The 14,887-nt window shown below is 52.5% G+C and overlaps 1 protein-coding gene across 14 annotated transcripts in view; it reads left to right on the top strand.

Moving 5' to 3' along the window:
• Nucleotides 1-14,887, top strand: part of ITPR1 (inositol 1,4,5-trisphosphate receptor type 1) — a 204,123-nt gene that overhangs the window by 120,628 nt on the left and 68,608 nt on the right. For 7 of the 14 annotated variants that reach the window (XM_068157768.1, XM_068157769.1, XM_068157763.1 and 4 more), the window contains 4 exons: nucleotides 4,999-5,034; nucleotides 6,855-6,905; nucleotides 10,997-11,129; nucleotides 12,639-12,829. In XM_068157768.1, the coding sequence (XP_068013869.1) occupies nucleotides 4,999-5,034; nucleotides 6,855-6,905; nucleotides 10,997-11,129; nucleotides 12,639-12,829 (411 nt within the window). The remainder of the gene's footprint in view (nucleotides 1-4,998; nucleotides 5,035-6,854; nucleotides 6,906-10,996; nucleotides 11,130-12,638; nucleotides 12,830-14,887) is intronic. The other 7 variants (XM_068157764.1, XM_068157762.1, XM_068157772.1 and 4 more) reach the window with 2 other exon arrangements.

The raw sequence follows: 14,887 nt of genomic DNA, 5'->3' as shown, positions 1-14,887 counted from the left end.
ATCGTCTGGCAGCGCAGAGCCGCTGCGAACCGGCTGCGATAAGGGAGCGGGAGAAGAATTGTTCAGCCACGTCCCTGTGCTGGGTGTGTGCTGCAGGGGGGAGGTGGGTGAGGCTCAAGGTGTGGCTGCTGCTCCATCACATGCCAGTGGGAGCTGGGGGGCTGCCTTTGCCCCCCTCTGGATGCCATGAGTCTTCTGTGAGGGCTGGGACAGCTGTGCAGTTTGCAGGGCCTGCGGCAGGGCACGGTGCTGCTCCCCATCTCCTGCTGCTTCTGAATGTAGGGAGGTGAGGTGTGAGATCCTCCATCACCACCAGTACACCAGCCAGGAGCTTCAGGGCAGGCCTGTGACAATGGTGGGAAGTTTGTCAAAGCAGTTCAGTGCTCTTGGTTCCCGGTTTGTAGGTCCATAGAGTGGGTTGGGTTGGAAGGGAGCTCAAAGCTCATCCAGTGCCAACCCCCTGCCTTGGGCAGGGACACCTCTCACCAACCCAGGTTGCTCATCCAGCCTGGCCTTGAACACCTCCAGGGAGGGGGCATCACAGTCATTGCCCTCTGCCCTGAAACCTCTCCACAGCAAGTCAGCTCTGATTGATGAGCACCTGCAGAGCTTAGGAGTTTCCTATGCATTTAATTCCTCCAAGGTAAGAGGAGACTTGGCATGCAGGTGGCCTGCGTGGAGTTTGCTGCTGGTATTGAAGAGTCATGAGAGGACAGCAGCATAGTTTGTGCTCTGGTCTCTTGGCATGGATGAGATTAGGTGGGGCCTTAGCTCTGTGTTCTACAAGGAAGAAGCTTACTGAATGCCTTGCAGGAAAGAACACCAGAGAAGAAACTGAGAAAAGGGAGGAAAAAGTGGAAAGAGACTTCCAGGACTATCTGAAGAGCCAGTCCCAGTGGAACTCCAAGACTCTCCCTAAACACCTGCTGGAGCTCCAGCTGATCCTGGAGATGGCTGTGCAGGAGCTGAGGCAGAGGGCAGTGGTTTCACAGGAAAACATCTGAGACCTTCCTTTTAGTTCTTTGCATCTCGGTATATAACCAAGCTATCAAAAGCTCCCTGTGATCTTTGGCTGCCTGACTCTGCAGTTGGGGTTTTCCCCTCTCCTTTGTCTCCTCTCTGCCACCTCTGTCCCTACCTCACCCCCAATCATTAGATGCCACATGCATGGAGTTGGGTTGGTTCCTAAAATCACAGATTTCAGGATCAGAAGGGACCACTCAGGAAGTGAACTCAACTTCCTGCTCAGCACAGGGCATCTCATTCTCACCACTGCTGCTCTGCTGAGCCAGATCAGTTTAGCTTGACTAAGCTTCTTCAGCGTTGCTCTTGAAGGCCTCCCGGGACAGGTGTCAGCTTGCTGTTGCCTTGCTCCAGCTGGTCACCTTCCTACCTGGTTTATAGGGGTGTTTGGAGGAAGACCTAAAGGAGATGTGGGTGGCTGGCATCAGCCCCTGGAAGCTCAGCCAGTCTGAGGTTGGTCCCATCTCAATCCTGGGAACTCCGAGATGGCCTGAAGTGGAGGACAGTGTGCTGGATTGTGCATTCTTCTGTCAAGATAACAAAGTCTGGTGAGGCTGAAGAGAAAAGGATGAGGGTTTTGCGAGTGCTCTCACACTGATAAGATGATTCCTTCCCCATTTGTAGTATGACAGTAGATGTTTTCCATCCTGTTTGGCTGAAGCCACTTCTCTGGAGGAGGCCAAAGCTACAGGAGCTGGGATCTCCACCTGCTTTTGCAATGCATTTCAAGCCTTTTTGGGGTGTTTGCTGCATAGTTCACAAAGAACCCTGAGAGAAGCTGTCCTGAGACTTCAAACCTGAGTGGAAATCCTTCTGCATTTCCTCAGACCATTTCCAGCTTTTTATCCCCAGTGCTCAGGGCTGGGATTGTCTGTGGAAGACAGGCATGGACAGCTTTTCATCTTGATGGGTGCTCTGAAAGCAAATGAAAGGAAAGCTTTCAGCCCTTCCTCAAAGCCATAAAGGAAAAGGGCTGAAGCATCTGCCATCCCTCCTCAGGTGAGATGCCATGAGTTCACAGCTGAGCTGTCACTTTGTTGGTTTTTGAGGTAGGTGCATCCACTGTTGAGTCAGATAAAGACCATCCTGGCAAGCAGAGTGTTGGGGAAATGGATACTGGAAGCATGATGGCCAGCACCAGGGCACAGGAATTGTCATTCTCCTGTTCCAGCTGATGAGGAGGGGTCTGCTTGCCAGCCTTGAGGGAATGGAGAGTTCTAGGGAAGGGCTGAGGGGGTTTGCACAGCAAGCTGAAGAGACCTTTTGCTGCTTGTAACAAAAAGTGAACATGTTGTACTCTGACCCTGCCACCCACTGCCTTCCAGTTGGGAAGGTGGACACAGAGAATCACAGAATGGTTTCAGTTGGAAATGACCTCTAAGATCATTGAGTCCAACCATGGTGATGCTCACCTGGCTGCTCCTAGTGAGGTGTCTCAGAATTCCAACCAGCTGCCCAGCCCCCAGAGCATCACTTTTCTTCAGGTGGAGAGCTGAGGTGCATGGAATCAGAAGAAATCTAGCCAAAATGGCGCTTGAGTTGTCTCCCACCCTATTCAATCCTCCTCTGATGTTTCACCATTGCATCACACATGGGATCTGAGACTCACAGTGGTTTGGGTTGGAAGGGACCTTCAAGCTCATCCAGTTCCAACCCCCTGCCGTGGGCAGGGACACCTCCCACCAGCCCAGGTTGCTCAAGGCCTCACCCAGCCTGGCCTTGAACATCTTCCCTGGGCAGCCTGTTCCAGTGTCTCCTCACCCTCACTGCAAAGAATTTCTTCCTAAAATACACATTCCTCAATATGGTCCAGTAGTAAATCTGCTTTTATTTAACACCTCCCCAGGCTGCCTTGGAGTGAGAGGTCTCACCCCAGGGCTGGCACCTCTAAGGGGCATGGAGATGTTTTCAGTAAGGTCCATGAGAAACAGCTGGGAAGAGGCCAGATGCTGCTTTTCACCTTGAAATCACTGCCCTGTGTTTTGTGGGTTTGGTGGCAAGCCAGCTGGAAACCACACACCCCCTGCCCACCTCCTTCTAGTTGAGCAGACATCTGTGGGCACCTTGGTAGAGCAGACACTGGTGGCACCAACCCCTGCACTCTGGGATAGTGCGAAGTGAAGCACAGTAGCTGCAGCTCAGTAATTCTTTGTTGGTTTAACCCATTTGGACTCAATGACAGTTGAAGTATTTGGAGCTTCTCTTCCTGCCTGAAAGATTGCTGAAGGCTTTGCTTATTGGGAATGCTCCATCTGAGCATTGCCCAGGGCAGTAGCTTTAGCTTGCAGGTGAGTTTGTGGGGTTGGTTCTAACATGTTGATCTATTTATAAGAGCTGTCTGTGTGCTCTGGTGGGAAGGCACAGGAATTTGCTAGCTATGATATGTCTTTTTTGTCTCCTTTAAGACAGAAAGATCAAACCAATTTCATGCTGATTGTTCATCTGTGCTGGCTTTCAGCCCCAAGATGCACACCCATGTTTGATCTAATTCGGGGTCATGGTATCAGCCTGGGAATCAGAGAATGGTTGGGGTTGGAAGGGATTTGGGACTTGTAGGCTCATTAAACGGTTTGGGTTGGAAGGGACCTTTAAAAGTCATCTAGTCCAGCTTCCCTGAAGGAAGAAGGAAGCTTGCACTGGGAATCCAAAGTCCTGAGTGTTATCTTGTAGCAGGCATGTCCACTTGTCCTGCCAGCTTCAGCCTCCCCTGGAAGGAAGGTGCTTAATTTCCCCTGCAGGCCAACACACATTTCCCTCACTGCTCTTGGCTACTTAAGGGAGAAATGTTCTGCTCTGAAGCAAGTTGTGCAAGCAGTGTCTGCAATTAGAACAATGTGCCCAGACTCCCTAATGACTTGGCCACGGCGCGTCCAGTGTCCAGCCCACAGGCACCAAGGGTGCACAAAGTGTGTGTGTGTGGGGGGGCTGTGCAGGAACTCCCTGTTCTCCTGCAAGAAATGAGGTCCTTCCTGTTAACTTGAGATCCTGCTTCAATTTTGACCAAGAGAGGAATGGTTTGCATGCTTGTGAGGTTTCCAAGAGTGGTGACAATGCAAGGAAACTGCGTACCAAAGGCCGTGTGAATGAGCCAGGAGGAAAGTCCATTAGGAGAAGGATGGAGGAGGCTTCTTCCTGGCCAAGGAGCCCCTGCCCAGGGAGTGGGGTGGGGGCAGTGCCTCGCTCCTTCTGGGGAAGCAGAGGCTCTCCCTATTTCCAACCTGTGCATCTTGAGTCCTTCCTCTCCCTAAGCTGCAGCAGGTATTAGGGTAAAACCCCATGGTCACTCTCCCAGCCTGTGCCTGATCTGTCTGTCTGGTCGGTGTGCCCCTGGGCAGAGCTGGGCAGTCAGTGGCCAGCTGCTGTGGTATTGCTGTACTGTCAGAGTATGCCTTGGTGTCTGTTGCTGGGAGGTTCAATCACTTTGCCCAGGAGGAAGCAGGCAGCTCCATGTGAGTGTGTAGCTCTCTGTTGTGTGTCTGAGCTCTGCTAGATCCGAGCTGCTCATCTTCATTCTCAATCTGGGAAGCTGTCACCCTTCAGCCTCTTGTTTCATTGCTCATGTTTGCTGCTCTGGCTTTTATCTCAAGGCAAATGTGCTGATGGATGAGAAGCCACCAGAAGTATGGGTTGGTTTGGTGTGTGTTGTCCTTTTTAAACCCAACATTGTAAGGCTGCTGTGACATGCAGCACTGCCTTCCTCTCCCCTCCCCTCCCTGCTGGTGCAAGCAGCATCGCTTGTGCCTCCTGCCTTGATGCAGAGTCACTTTGGGACGTTCAAAGGGCGCCTGCTCCACTCTCACTCTGGGGTCAGGAGGGTGTAAACACTAATTGGGGCTGTAATTAGTTGGTGATGATTCAGCTGGAGTGGAGAGTGCTTTGCTTAGCTCCTTTCCCTGAGGTGCTGCCCCTGGGTTGCTGTTGGGGTGAGGGGTCCCTGGCGGGTGACTAATTTCTCTGCATTTTGCTTTCAACCAGCTGCCGCAGCCTCCTGAAACGGAAAGCCCTGTAGAGGTGTGTGTCACCCACCTATATTTGTCCAGCAGGCAAATATTGGTGGCTTTCTGGAGTAGTTGAAGTGTCTTGTTGGTTCAAACCCACCCATCTCCTCCCCCCTTCCCCCCCACCTTGTGACATGTGTTGTTCCTGCGTGGTGCTAGATGCCGACAAGCAAAGCGACTTCTCGAGGTGGTTTCATCCAATCCAACACCAGGCTGGGAATGTGGGAAAAGCCTGGAAAAGCAGGCCCAGAGGAGTGTGCCTGGAGAAAGGAAGCCAAAAGACAAGTGTTGGAACCAGGTCAAGTTAGTGCAGGTCTTGGCAGCCGTTCCCCTTCAGCTTTGAAGAGAGGCAGTGCTCGGGAAGTCTCCTCTCAAATCCCCCTGCACTGGCCAAATGAGACTTCACTTCTCTGCCTCCTGATACACAGCTGGGGTCTCCCTTCACCTCACTTCAAAACTTTGGTATGGAAATGGAGGTGCCAGAATGAATTAGGGGAATCCTAGAATGCCTTAGGTTGGAAGGGACCTTGGAGATCATCTACTCCAACCTCCCTGCTGTGAGCTGGGGCACCTCTCAACAGGACTCAGCTGCTCAAGGCCTCACAGGGCTGCTCAAGCCCACAGCAGCTCGATGTCCCTTTTAAAATCATAGGTTGGTTTGGGTTGGAAGTGACCTTAAAGGTCATCCAAGCCCAACACCTTGCCATGGGAACCTTCCACCAGACCAAGCTGCTCAAAGTCCCAACCAACCTGGCTGTGAATGCAGCTAGGAATGGGGTACCCACCAAGCCTGGGTGGGCACCACATCCTCAAGGTTGCCCTCTCTGTAGGGGACTGGGTATGTAGGCACCTTCCCTTCATGGGGTAGCCCAGCAGCAGCTCACATGAGGCAGACTCTTTGCCAAAGTGAAGATCTAAGAACTTCTGAACCTTCAAATTGTTTCCAGCTGAGTGGGACATCCAGGGGAGGCCCTGGGAGGTGGTGCAGCTGGGTGCTGTATCAGGGCAGACCCAGCTGAAACCACACAGATGTAGGAGAGTGATGTTCTGAGCTATAGAAATCTGAACTGGAAAGCCTCCAGTCTGTGGTAGTTTAGACCTTGTATTTGTAAGCTGTTGGGGGTGGGGTGTGTGTGTGGAGCAGTGCTTCCATGTAACCTGAAAGTCTGAGTGGTCACAGAATGACTTTGAGATGTTTGGGAGATGGCTCTTGGTTTGGAGTGGATGTTCCTAAATGTCTTCAGGAGGCTTTAAAGCAGCAGCACAAAGTGGAAGATCCACTCCTGAAAACTTGCTTCCTGTAGCTGATATCTGAAATCAACAAGATTTGATTTGGAAATGGGCATGTGCCAAGGGCCTTTGTTCAGTCAGTCACTGGAGCCCATGGCACTGGAAGGGGAAATCCCCCAGGCTTTGTCAGAGGCCCTCCAGTCTCAAAAGAGCTTCGCTGACCACAGTCAGATCCCTTGAAGTACCTGCAGCAGGAGTGGCTGGGGTGTCGGTGTGTGTCTGTGTACGTGTCAGCATGGGCATGCATGGTTGGAGCTCTCAGCTCCTGTGCCCTCCTAGCTCCCCTCAGACAGATGTCTCCCCTGCAGTCCCTGGGAGCGTGTGGGTGCAGGTGCATGCCGGGGGGGCTGCCCAGCCGGCTGGGGAAGTGCTGCCAGAGCTCCTGCAGGGCACATCTTCCTCTCAGAGAGCTTGTCACTTGGTCGTCCTCATCCTCCCCTGTGCCTTCCAGTTGTGACCTCCCTTAATATTGTCCATCAGTGCCAAGATGTTAGTGTCTCTGTAGTGTTGTTCTGCCTCACAATGAAATCTCTGCACGTGCAGCAGGAGCTTGATCAAAGTCTACCCCAGAGGCAACTGGAGGATCATAGAAGGGTATGTACAGCAGTCAAGCATGTTCAGCACTAATCCTTTTCCTTTTACACAGTGAAGTCATGTGAGAAACTTCTGTGGCCAATGGCTTGCTGTTGGTCTCTTGGAACATCTGAGATGATCACCACCCTTCCAAAACAGGGTGCTGGGGCACCTCCTCCTGGATTGAGTGGGGCATCTGAGATGATCACCACCCTTCCAAAACAGGGTGCTGGGGCACCTCCTCTTGGATGGAGTGGGGCATCTGAAATGATCAGCCATGCTCCCCAAATGGGGTGCTGGGGCACCTCCTCTTGGATGGAGTGGGGCATCTGAAATGATCAGCCATGCTCCCCAAATGGGGTGCTGGGGCACCTCCTCTTGGATGGAGTGGGGCATCTGAAATGATCAGCCATGCTCCCCAAATGGGGTGCTGGAGCACCTCCTCTTGGATTCAGTGGGAGGGGCAAGGGCTTGGCTGCTCCCAAGTAAACCTCAGACCCTGGTCTGGTCTGGTGACCCTTTCCAAGCACTCCCCTTTGGTGGTGAGCACACAATTTTGAAGGGAGGTTAAGCAGAGCTTGTGGAATTTGTCTGCTTTGGGCTCACCTCCTTCAGCAGGAGCCAAGCTGCAGCATCAAGAGTGATGATGCATTTCTCCATTTCTCAGGCTCTTGTAGCTGGGAACAGAAAAGCAGCAAGTCAGAAGCTGCTTCAGTCTTGCACATTATCAGAGCTTCTCAGTTTCAGAGCTGCTCACAGGGTAGTGATGCCCCTTGAGCAGAGTTGGGTGCTGCATCTGCTCGACTGGGACGTGCACACCAGTTCTGTCTGCTCCTCTGAGTTTACCTTGCTGGTGGATGCAGATGAACCCAAAATCTGTTGGGTTGGTTGGGTGTTACTTTATCCCCCCCTCTGTAGCATATTTGATTTTTCTGCTTGCCACCAAACATCTGATATTTGTTTGCATACTGTACCCATCAGAGTGGTGTACAACAGCAACAGGATGGTTAAAGAACTGGTCTGGAGCCAAGCATTGCAGCTGAATTAATTATAACATTGCTTAAATACCACTTTACTTTTTTTTTCCCCCTCTCCTTTCCTCCTCACATTCCTTAGCTAACACAGTGAATCAGTTTATAGGAAACTAAGTTTTCCTTCCTGGCTAGAACTGGAAGTGCTGGTGAAGGTGGATTGCCAAAGCTCCAGAGCCGTGGATCAGAACACTCCCAGACTAGAAACAGCAAGTGTTCAATGTTGCCATCCCACTGCTGTTTTCTAGTTGCTAGCCCTCTGTGGGATCCACAGCTCCTCTAGGCAGCCAGAGCTCTGTCCTCAGAGCAGCACCTCCCAGTCTCCCTGCTCACCCCAATGATTTTGATCTTGGACTACAAGGTGCTTTCAGCTCCACAACGGACCAGAAGGAAAGTCTAGGGGAAGCTCCAGGAGCTGTAGGTATCCTTCTGAACTGAGGAGGAGGTGCAGTTCAGCAGCTCCTGCTCTTGGGGGTGTGTTGTTGGCCTTGTAGAAGTGCTGAACAGCACTGGGTTTACAAGCCAGTCCCTGTGACAGCTGCCAGTCAGTGGGAGAGGATCACAGAACAGAACCACAGACTGGTTTGGATGGGAAAGGACCTTTAATGGTCTTCCAGACCATCCTCCCCTGCGGTCAGCAGGGACAACCCCCACTAGAGCAGGTGATTCAGTGCCCCAGACAACCTGACCTGCAGTGGCTCCAGGGATGAGCATCTCCCCCCTCTCTGCACAGCCTGGGCCAGGCTCTCTCCGCCTTCCATGCAGAACATTTCTTCCCTCTCTCTATGATGTGAGGGAGGCAAGAGGTGATGTGAGAACCCCATTGTAACTTGCTTTTTTGGCCTGGGGCTCGTGGCTATCAAGCTGCCTGTCTAATCTACACCTGTAGAAGGAAGATGCAAAGGGGTTGGTGGTTTTTTTTGCCTGGCTTGGCCTTGTTCTGTCATGCAGCCCTCCTTAGCTGCCAGACTGAGCAGCACGGTGGCTGAATCACCACCACATCGTGTACTAAACACTGGTGTCACTGCCACTCAGAGCAGCTCCTCTGGGAGAAGACTTTGCTAAGCTGTAGAGTTGAGTCTCCTGCCTCTCCTACGTGTTCAGCACTCGGTCCAGGTGGTGATGGGAAGCGTATGCCCCTGGGGAAGTGCTCATCCGCTGCTGCTGCTGCTTCCAGAGCAGCCTGCCTTGCCACCTTCTTTTGTTCCTGTTGTTGGGGACCTTAGGAAGCAGCTGCTTGGAAAGCTCTCTTTATTTTACATCTCATCTCCTTGCTGCATGCCCCTGGCTCCCTCTGACTCCGTAGAATGCAGCTCCTGTGCTGCAGCTTCCACACCAACAATCTATAGGGACAGGTTTGCATCCACTCAGTTCTGACAAGAAGCATTGCTGGGAGCCCTGGTGTTAAACCAGCCCTGTGATCCCTGACCAGCTGCAGGCCTTCTCCATTTGGAAGTGCTCTCTGAAATGTGGTAGAGAACTCTTCCTTTCCAGGCAGGATTTTGTCCTTCTAGCACATTGGGATGCAAGGAGTTGCTCTGAGCTGCCTCTCATGCCAGCTTCCTATGAAAAGCAGCGTGGCCATGGTGGTGCTGCAGACTGGTAGGAGGCAATTAATGCACTCTTGTGGTGTTCCATTTCCCTTATTTGTGTCTTAAAGACCTTTGGTGAAAGTTTAAAAGGTCCAGGCTTCCCTTGCATGACAGCTAATACAGGAAACCTCCTAACTAGTGACATTTGGATGCCATGGGCAGAGTAATTCAATTGGAAATACAGCTGGAAATCAGCATCAGGCTCTTGTGGAGAGCAGCTTGGGTTGACAGTGGAGAGCAACAAGATTGCTTTGGGTGATTCTGCTTTTTAATATGTCATTATTCCTGGGTAGATTGATGTCTTTTATCCTCAGCATTACTATTACTTTGGGGGTTGGGGGTTTGACTCCCTAGGAGACCCCTTTCTGCCCCCCACTGCCTCCAGGTCAGCTCAGCACGCTGCCGTTGGGAGCTCCCATTTAACATCACCCCCGGTTTTCTTTCTGCCAAAGCACTTCGTTAAGAAGGACAGCAACAAAGGTGTTAATCCCGCCGTGGAGTCCGTGTGCCTGGGCGGTGGGAATTCCCGTCGGGGTGGGAGCAGCTCCCGTGCTCCCGGGAGGTGGCCGCTGGCAGCGGCACATGCGCGGCGGGGCCGTGCTGGCTGCTCCCCAGCTGGGCGCTGGGGGTTATCTGAGGACCTGTGTCCTGCGGTGTCTGCAGGCTCATGTGCTGGGATGCTGACTGCTGGCGTGAGCGGCAGCTGCCAGCAGGGATGTTGGGAACAAAGGGCTGGGATGCAGCGGGGAGCTCTCGGGTTTCCGCTCCCTCGGCGGCTGGCGGCGGCGGAGCGCGGCGGCTGCTGGTGGAGGGGAGGGAAGAGCAGAGCCTGGAGCCCTGAGCGGGCAGAAGAGGGTAGGGGTGGGAAGGTGGATTGCTCTGTCTTTAATCCTCTTCCTCGTTTTATGTTGGTGCTGTGCAGATGCAGCTTTCATAGACCCACAGAAGGGGTTGGAAGGAACCTTAAAGCTCATTCAGCTCCAACCCCCTGTCCTGGGCAGGGACACCTCCCACCAGCCCAGGTTGCTGGAGGCCTCATCTAACATTTCCAGGCAGGGGGCATCCACAGCCTCCCTGGGCAACCTGTTGCAGTGTCTCCCCACCCTCACTGCCAAGAATTTCTTCCTAATCCCCAGTCTCAATCTCCCCTCTTCTTTTTAACACTTTTCACATTTTAGGCCAAGACAAATAGATCTTAATTAAAAAAACCCAGCCTCTTTGAGACTAAAACCTGCCTACACTTACACACAAACTGAACTGTAGCTGTTCCTGAGACCCAGAATCTTATTTGAGCTCTGTGAGGACCCCCCTGGGTGTCCCGTTCTGCCCAAGCACACATCAGTGGGGGGCTCTCCATGTCTCCAGGGCTTCGCTTCCCCCTCCCTCGTTCCAAGCAGACAGGTAACAGCAACCCCCTCGCTACTCAGTGTTAGTGATTTGTTTCTTGCTGAAGCTCACATCCTGATTTCATTCTCCTCTTTGAACCAAGGGTGAGGCACTCAGGCAAGTCTTGGTCAACCGTTATTACGGCAACGTGCGCCCGGCGGGACGGAGGGAGAGCCTCACCACCTTCGGCAATGGCCCCTTGGCTGCTGGAGGAGCCAGCAAAGCTGGGGCAGGAGGTAGGATGTGCCCCTGCTCACCTCTGCTTTGTGTCACCTCCCCTGCCAGATGCTGTCTGCCTGACAACCTGGTCTCTTACAGGTGGAGCAGGGCTTTTCCCACCACCCCGTCCCGCTGTTCTGTCCTCCGAAACGCTCTCCCCTGGATGGGGACAAATCCTGCTTGCATGTTGCTCCTGGCTGTAGATACTCCCAGTGTGTTTCAGCTCTCCTTGAGGGACTCCACTCTAGGCTGAGAGCAGTTTTGCTGTCCTGACTCTAAACCTTTTAGTCGACTGCTTTTTCCCCCTCGTGTGGATGAGAGCTTTGCTCTTCTGGGTGCTTTGAAACCGAGCAGGCAGAGCTGGTTGTTCTTTCCAGAGGCTGTCCTGAGTTGGCTGGAGTTGAGTGACTCTGCTTTCAGGGGCCATCATTTTGAGAACCTGATTGACTTCAGTATTTGCAGTAATAGCTGGGAAACGGAGGGAAAAAAGGATGGCAGGTTATTGACCATATCTGCAACAAGCCCTATCTGAGGTTTGGTTGTGTTCCAGAGAGGTTGGGGAGTAGAATGAGCAACAACCTGAAGTCCAAGTGCAGTGTATTGAATTTGAGACCCTTCCTAAAGCAGTCATGTCCAGCACCTTTTGTCAAACCCCAGTTCAGCTGGGTTCTGCCTCTTCAGAGCAAAGCTAGTGTGGGGTGATGCTGTTGAAGGCAGACCTGATCAGAAACCAGCACCCCCCACCCCCAGGACCCCACTTGCCCTCTCTCTTTTGCCAAGCTGATGTCTCTTTCATTAGTCCTTGTGCTGTGCTGCCTGCTGCCATATTCCTTCTGCTTTCTAGAGCATTCTGCTTCAGTTCTTCCTGCCTCTTCCACAAGCCCTTGGTTGCTTCTCTTGCTTGGTCTGTTCCTCCATGGTGTTCACCAGTCTCTTACTTCCACAAAGCGTAGCCTCGGCTTTGCCGCCCTCTGGATCTCGTCTCTTCTCTGTCCCCTCTCTGGTCCTGCAGAACCTTTGCCTCTTTTTGTGTCCCTGAGTCCTTGCTGTTTCCAGAATCCTCTTCCAATCACACAACACTCCAGGCTGGAAGGGAACCTATACAAAGATCCACTTGGCCCAGCCTTTCGTGGCAAAGGAGCCATGGATGAGGTCATCCAACAGCCTGCCCCACTGTGCCTTGAAAATCTCAAGTGATGGAGACTCTGCCATCCCCCAGCCTTCTTTCCACTTTCAGCTGCTGCTGAAGGCAGCAGTGGCAGTGACCATTCCCCCCTGCCAGCTCAAGCTGTCCTCCCCCAGGACACCACCTCCTGTAGGCTTCCACATCTTAAAGCCACGTTAAGGTGTCCACCTTACAACGAGCCCAAGATGTGCTCAAAGCTACAAGCTCGCTGGTCCTCACTGTTCCTGAGCATCTGCACATCATCCAGGCTAGGCTGATAATTTAAACCAGAAGAGAGGTGCCCTCCCCAGAGGGTGGTGAGGTTGGAATCTCAGCCTGTTTCTCATCATCACCTTTCTAGGAGGCAGCTCCGGATCGAGTTCGATGAGCCGAGGTGAGATGAGCTTGGCAGATGTCCAGTGTCACCTGGATAAAGAAGGTGCCTCCAACCTGGTCATAGATCTCATCATGAATGCCACCAGTGACAGAGTCTTCCACGAGAGCATCCTGCTAGCCATTGCCCTTCTGGAAGGTGGCAACACCACAATACAGGTAGGGAAATGGAAAACTTCAGGCTTCTAACTGAAAACATGTCGGGAAGGGAAATGTTGTTGTGAAATCCAGGAAGCTTGAGGAGGTGGGAGGGGAAGTGACTAACTGGTCTTTGACCTGTAATTAAGGGAAACATCGGTGTCTGCCATGCAAAAGTGAGCTCATGAAATGTTTGCTGGGCACTGGGTAATTGAGCTGCTTCCCAGGGCAGGATAGAGGAATGGATAACAAAACAGCTTTGTGGCGTGAGTTATGGGACTGCTCCTGTGAGCAAGGTTGAGCAACTGCAACGTGCCCAGGGACTGGGCTGGGATTTCAGGCTGGAATTCAAACCAGCAGTCAGCTCCAGACCTCTGCTGTTGTCCTGAAAGTAAAGGTTATTGAATAGAAAACCTGGTTACGGCAAACCAAGCATGCAAAAAAGCTTCTTGAGCATCTCCTAGCTTTTTCTTTTGGCTTTGCACAACATCTGTCTGCAGGCAGCCTGGTTCTGTCCTGGGCAGTGGCTGTTGTGTGTAGCTGTTCCAGAGAGTGTTGTCCCTTTCCTGTCCTCACTGAAGTGTTTTGTGGCTGAACACACAAATTGGTGACTCAGTGGAGAAGGTTGGGCTTGCAGGGTGTTCCTTTCCCTTGGAGAAGTGATAAACCCAAATGTTGGGAGATGGCCACAGATTTAGGCTTAGGATGTGATGCTGCAGCCTAGAATCCTGCAATCCTGGGATGGCTCAGGTTGGAAGGGACCTTAGAGAGCGTCTGCTCCAACCTCCCTGCCGTGGGCAGGGACACCTCTCAAGGAGGCTGCTCAAGAACACTGAAGGACTCCAAACACCTTAGCATTTTCAGAAGAGCCTTGGCAAAGAGAATTCAGAGAATCTTATACATGGGGTCCCCTGCTCCCAGGATGGGTGATGTGATGGAGAAGCAGCCTGCTAGTGGGAACAGATTGGATCCCCCAGGAAAGGTCTGGCTGGAACCCTGGCAGAGGTGTGCAGAAGAGCAGCTCTGTCTCCTGGGCAGCAGTGCATAGAATCATTAAGGTTGGGAAAGACCTCTAAGATCATCAACTTCAACCTCCTCCCCAGCACCTCCATGACCACTAGTCATGGTGAGATCTGTCTAGTGTGAGGGTGAGTCCTGACTATGTGATCATTATGGATAAATGAAAGGTTGAACCAGGTGATCCTTGGGGGCCCTTCCAACCTGGAGTTCTGTGCTAAGCCATGCACTAGATCTGCAGCAGCACCTCTTGTGTTCCTTGGAGAGGAGAGGGAACATTTTGGGGCTTCCCCACACTCTTTACAACCAGTACACCCCCCCCTTTTTTTTTTGTTACCCTGTGGATATGCTCTGGAGTGAAACTTCTTTGCAGAAGACCAAGTGGGAGTTGAGTGTTGACAATCCCATCTCACCTTAGACTGCAAGGACAGGATTAACATTCCTTGGGGAGACTCACTCCTTTCAATCTCCTGCTCCTCTCCAATGTAAAGGATGCTGAGCTCTCATCTCCCCAGCTCTCAGGGAGCCTCAGGTAACCTCAGACTGTCAGGCTGGAAGGGAGAACAAATTCTGCAGCAGCCTGATGCGGAGAGTTCCTTTGCTTGTGCTAATGGCCTGAGGAGAGGCACTGCCTGCTGGGTGCCAGGCCCTGCTGGGAGAGGATTCTTTAGCTCAGCTGGCCAGAGCAAACAGGGAAATAAATCTGAGATCCATCTCCAGAGACATCTGTTTCATCCAAAAGGGAGCTGTTTGACCAGAAAGAGAGAGAGGAGTGTGGTGGGGCCTGAGCTGTTGGCACAGGATGCTACTGGGGTGACGCTTTCCCATCCATGCCATATGGCCCTGCCAGCTTCTGCTCTCCACTCTTGCCCTTCTAGATGTTACTTCCACAAACCAGAGCATTCCCCATCCTTTCCCACTCAGGAACCAGTGCTTGGTGGTTGTCTTTACCTTCAGGGAACCCTCTGTGCAGCCAGCAGTGACTTGGGGGGGGGAGGGTGGACCTGCTGATGCAGCAGCGAGGGGCTGGGAGGGGGCTCTGGGGTAGGCTGCTCTGAGTCC

The sequence above is a fragment of the Melanerpes formicivorus genome, unplaced genomic scaffold (assembly GCF_026170545.1).
Source record: "Melanerpes formicivorus ecotype bairdi unplaced genomic scaffold, bMelFor1.0.p_v2 SCAF_38, whole genome shotgun sequence".
NCBI lineage: Eukaryota > Metazoa > Chordata > Aves > Piciformes > Picidae > Melanerpes > Melanerpes formicivorus.
The sequence above is the reverse complement of the archived record's forward strand: the minus strand, read 5'-3'. Positions and strand labels throughout refer to the sequence as shown.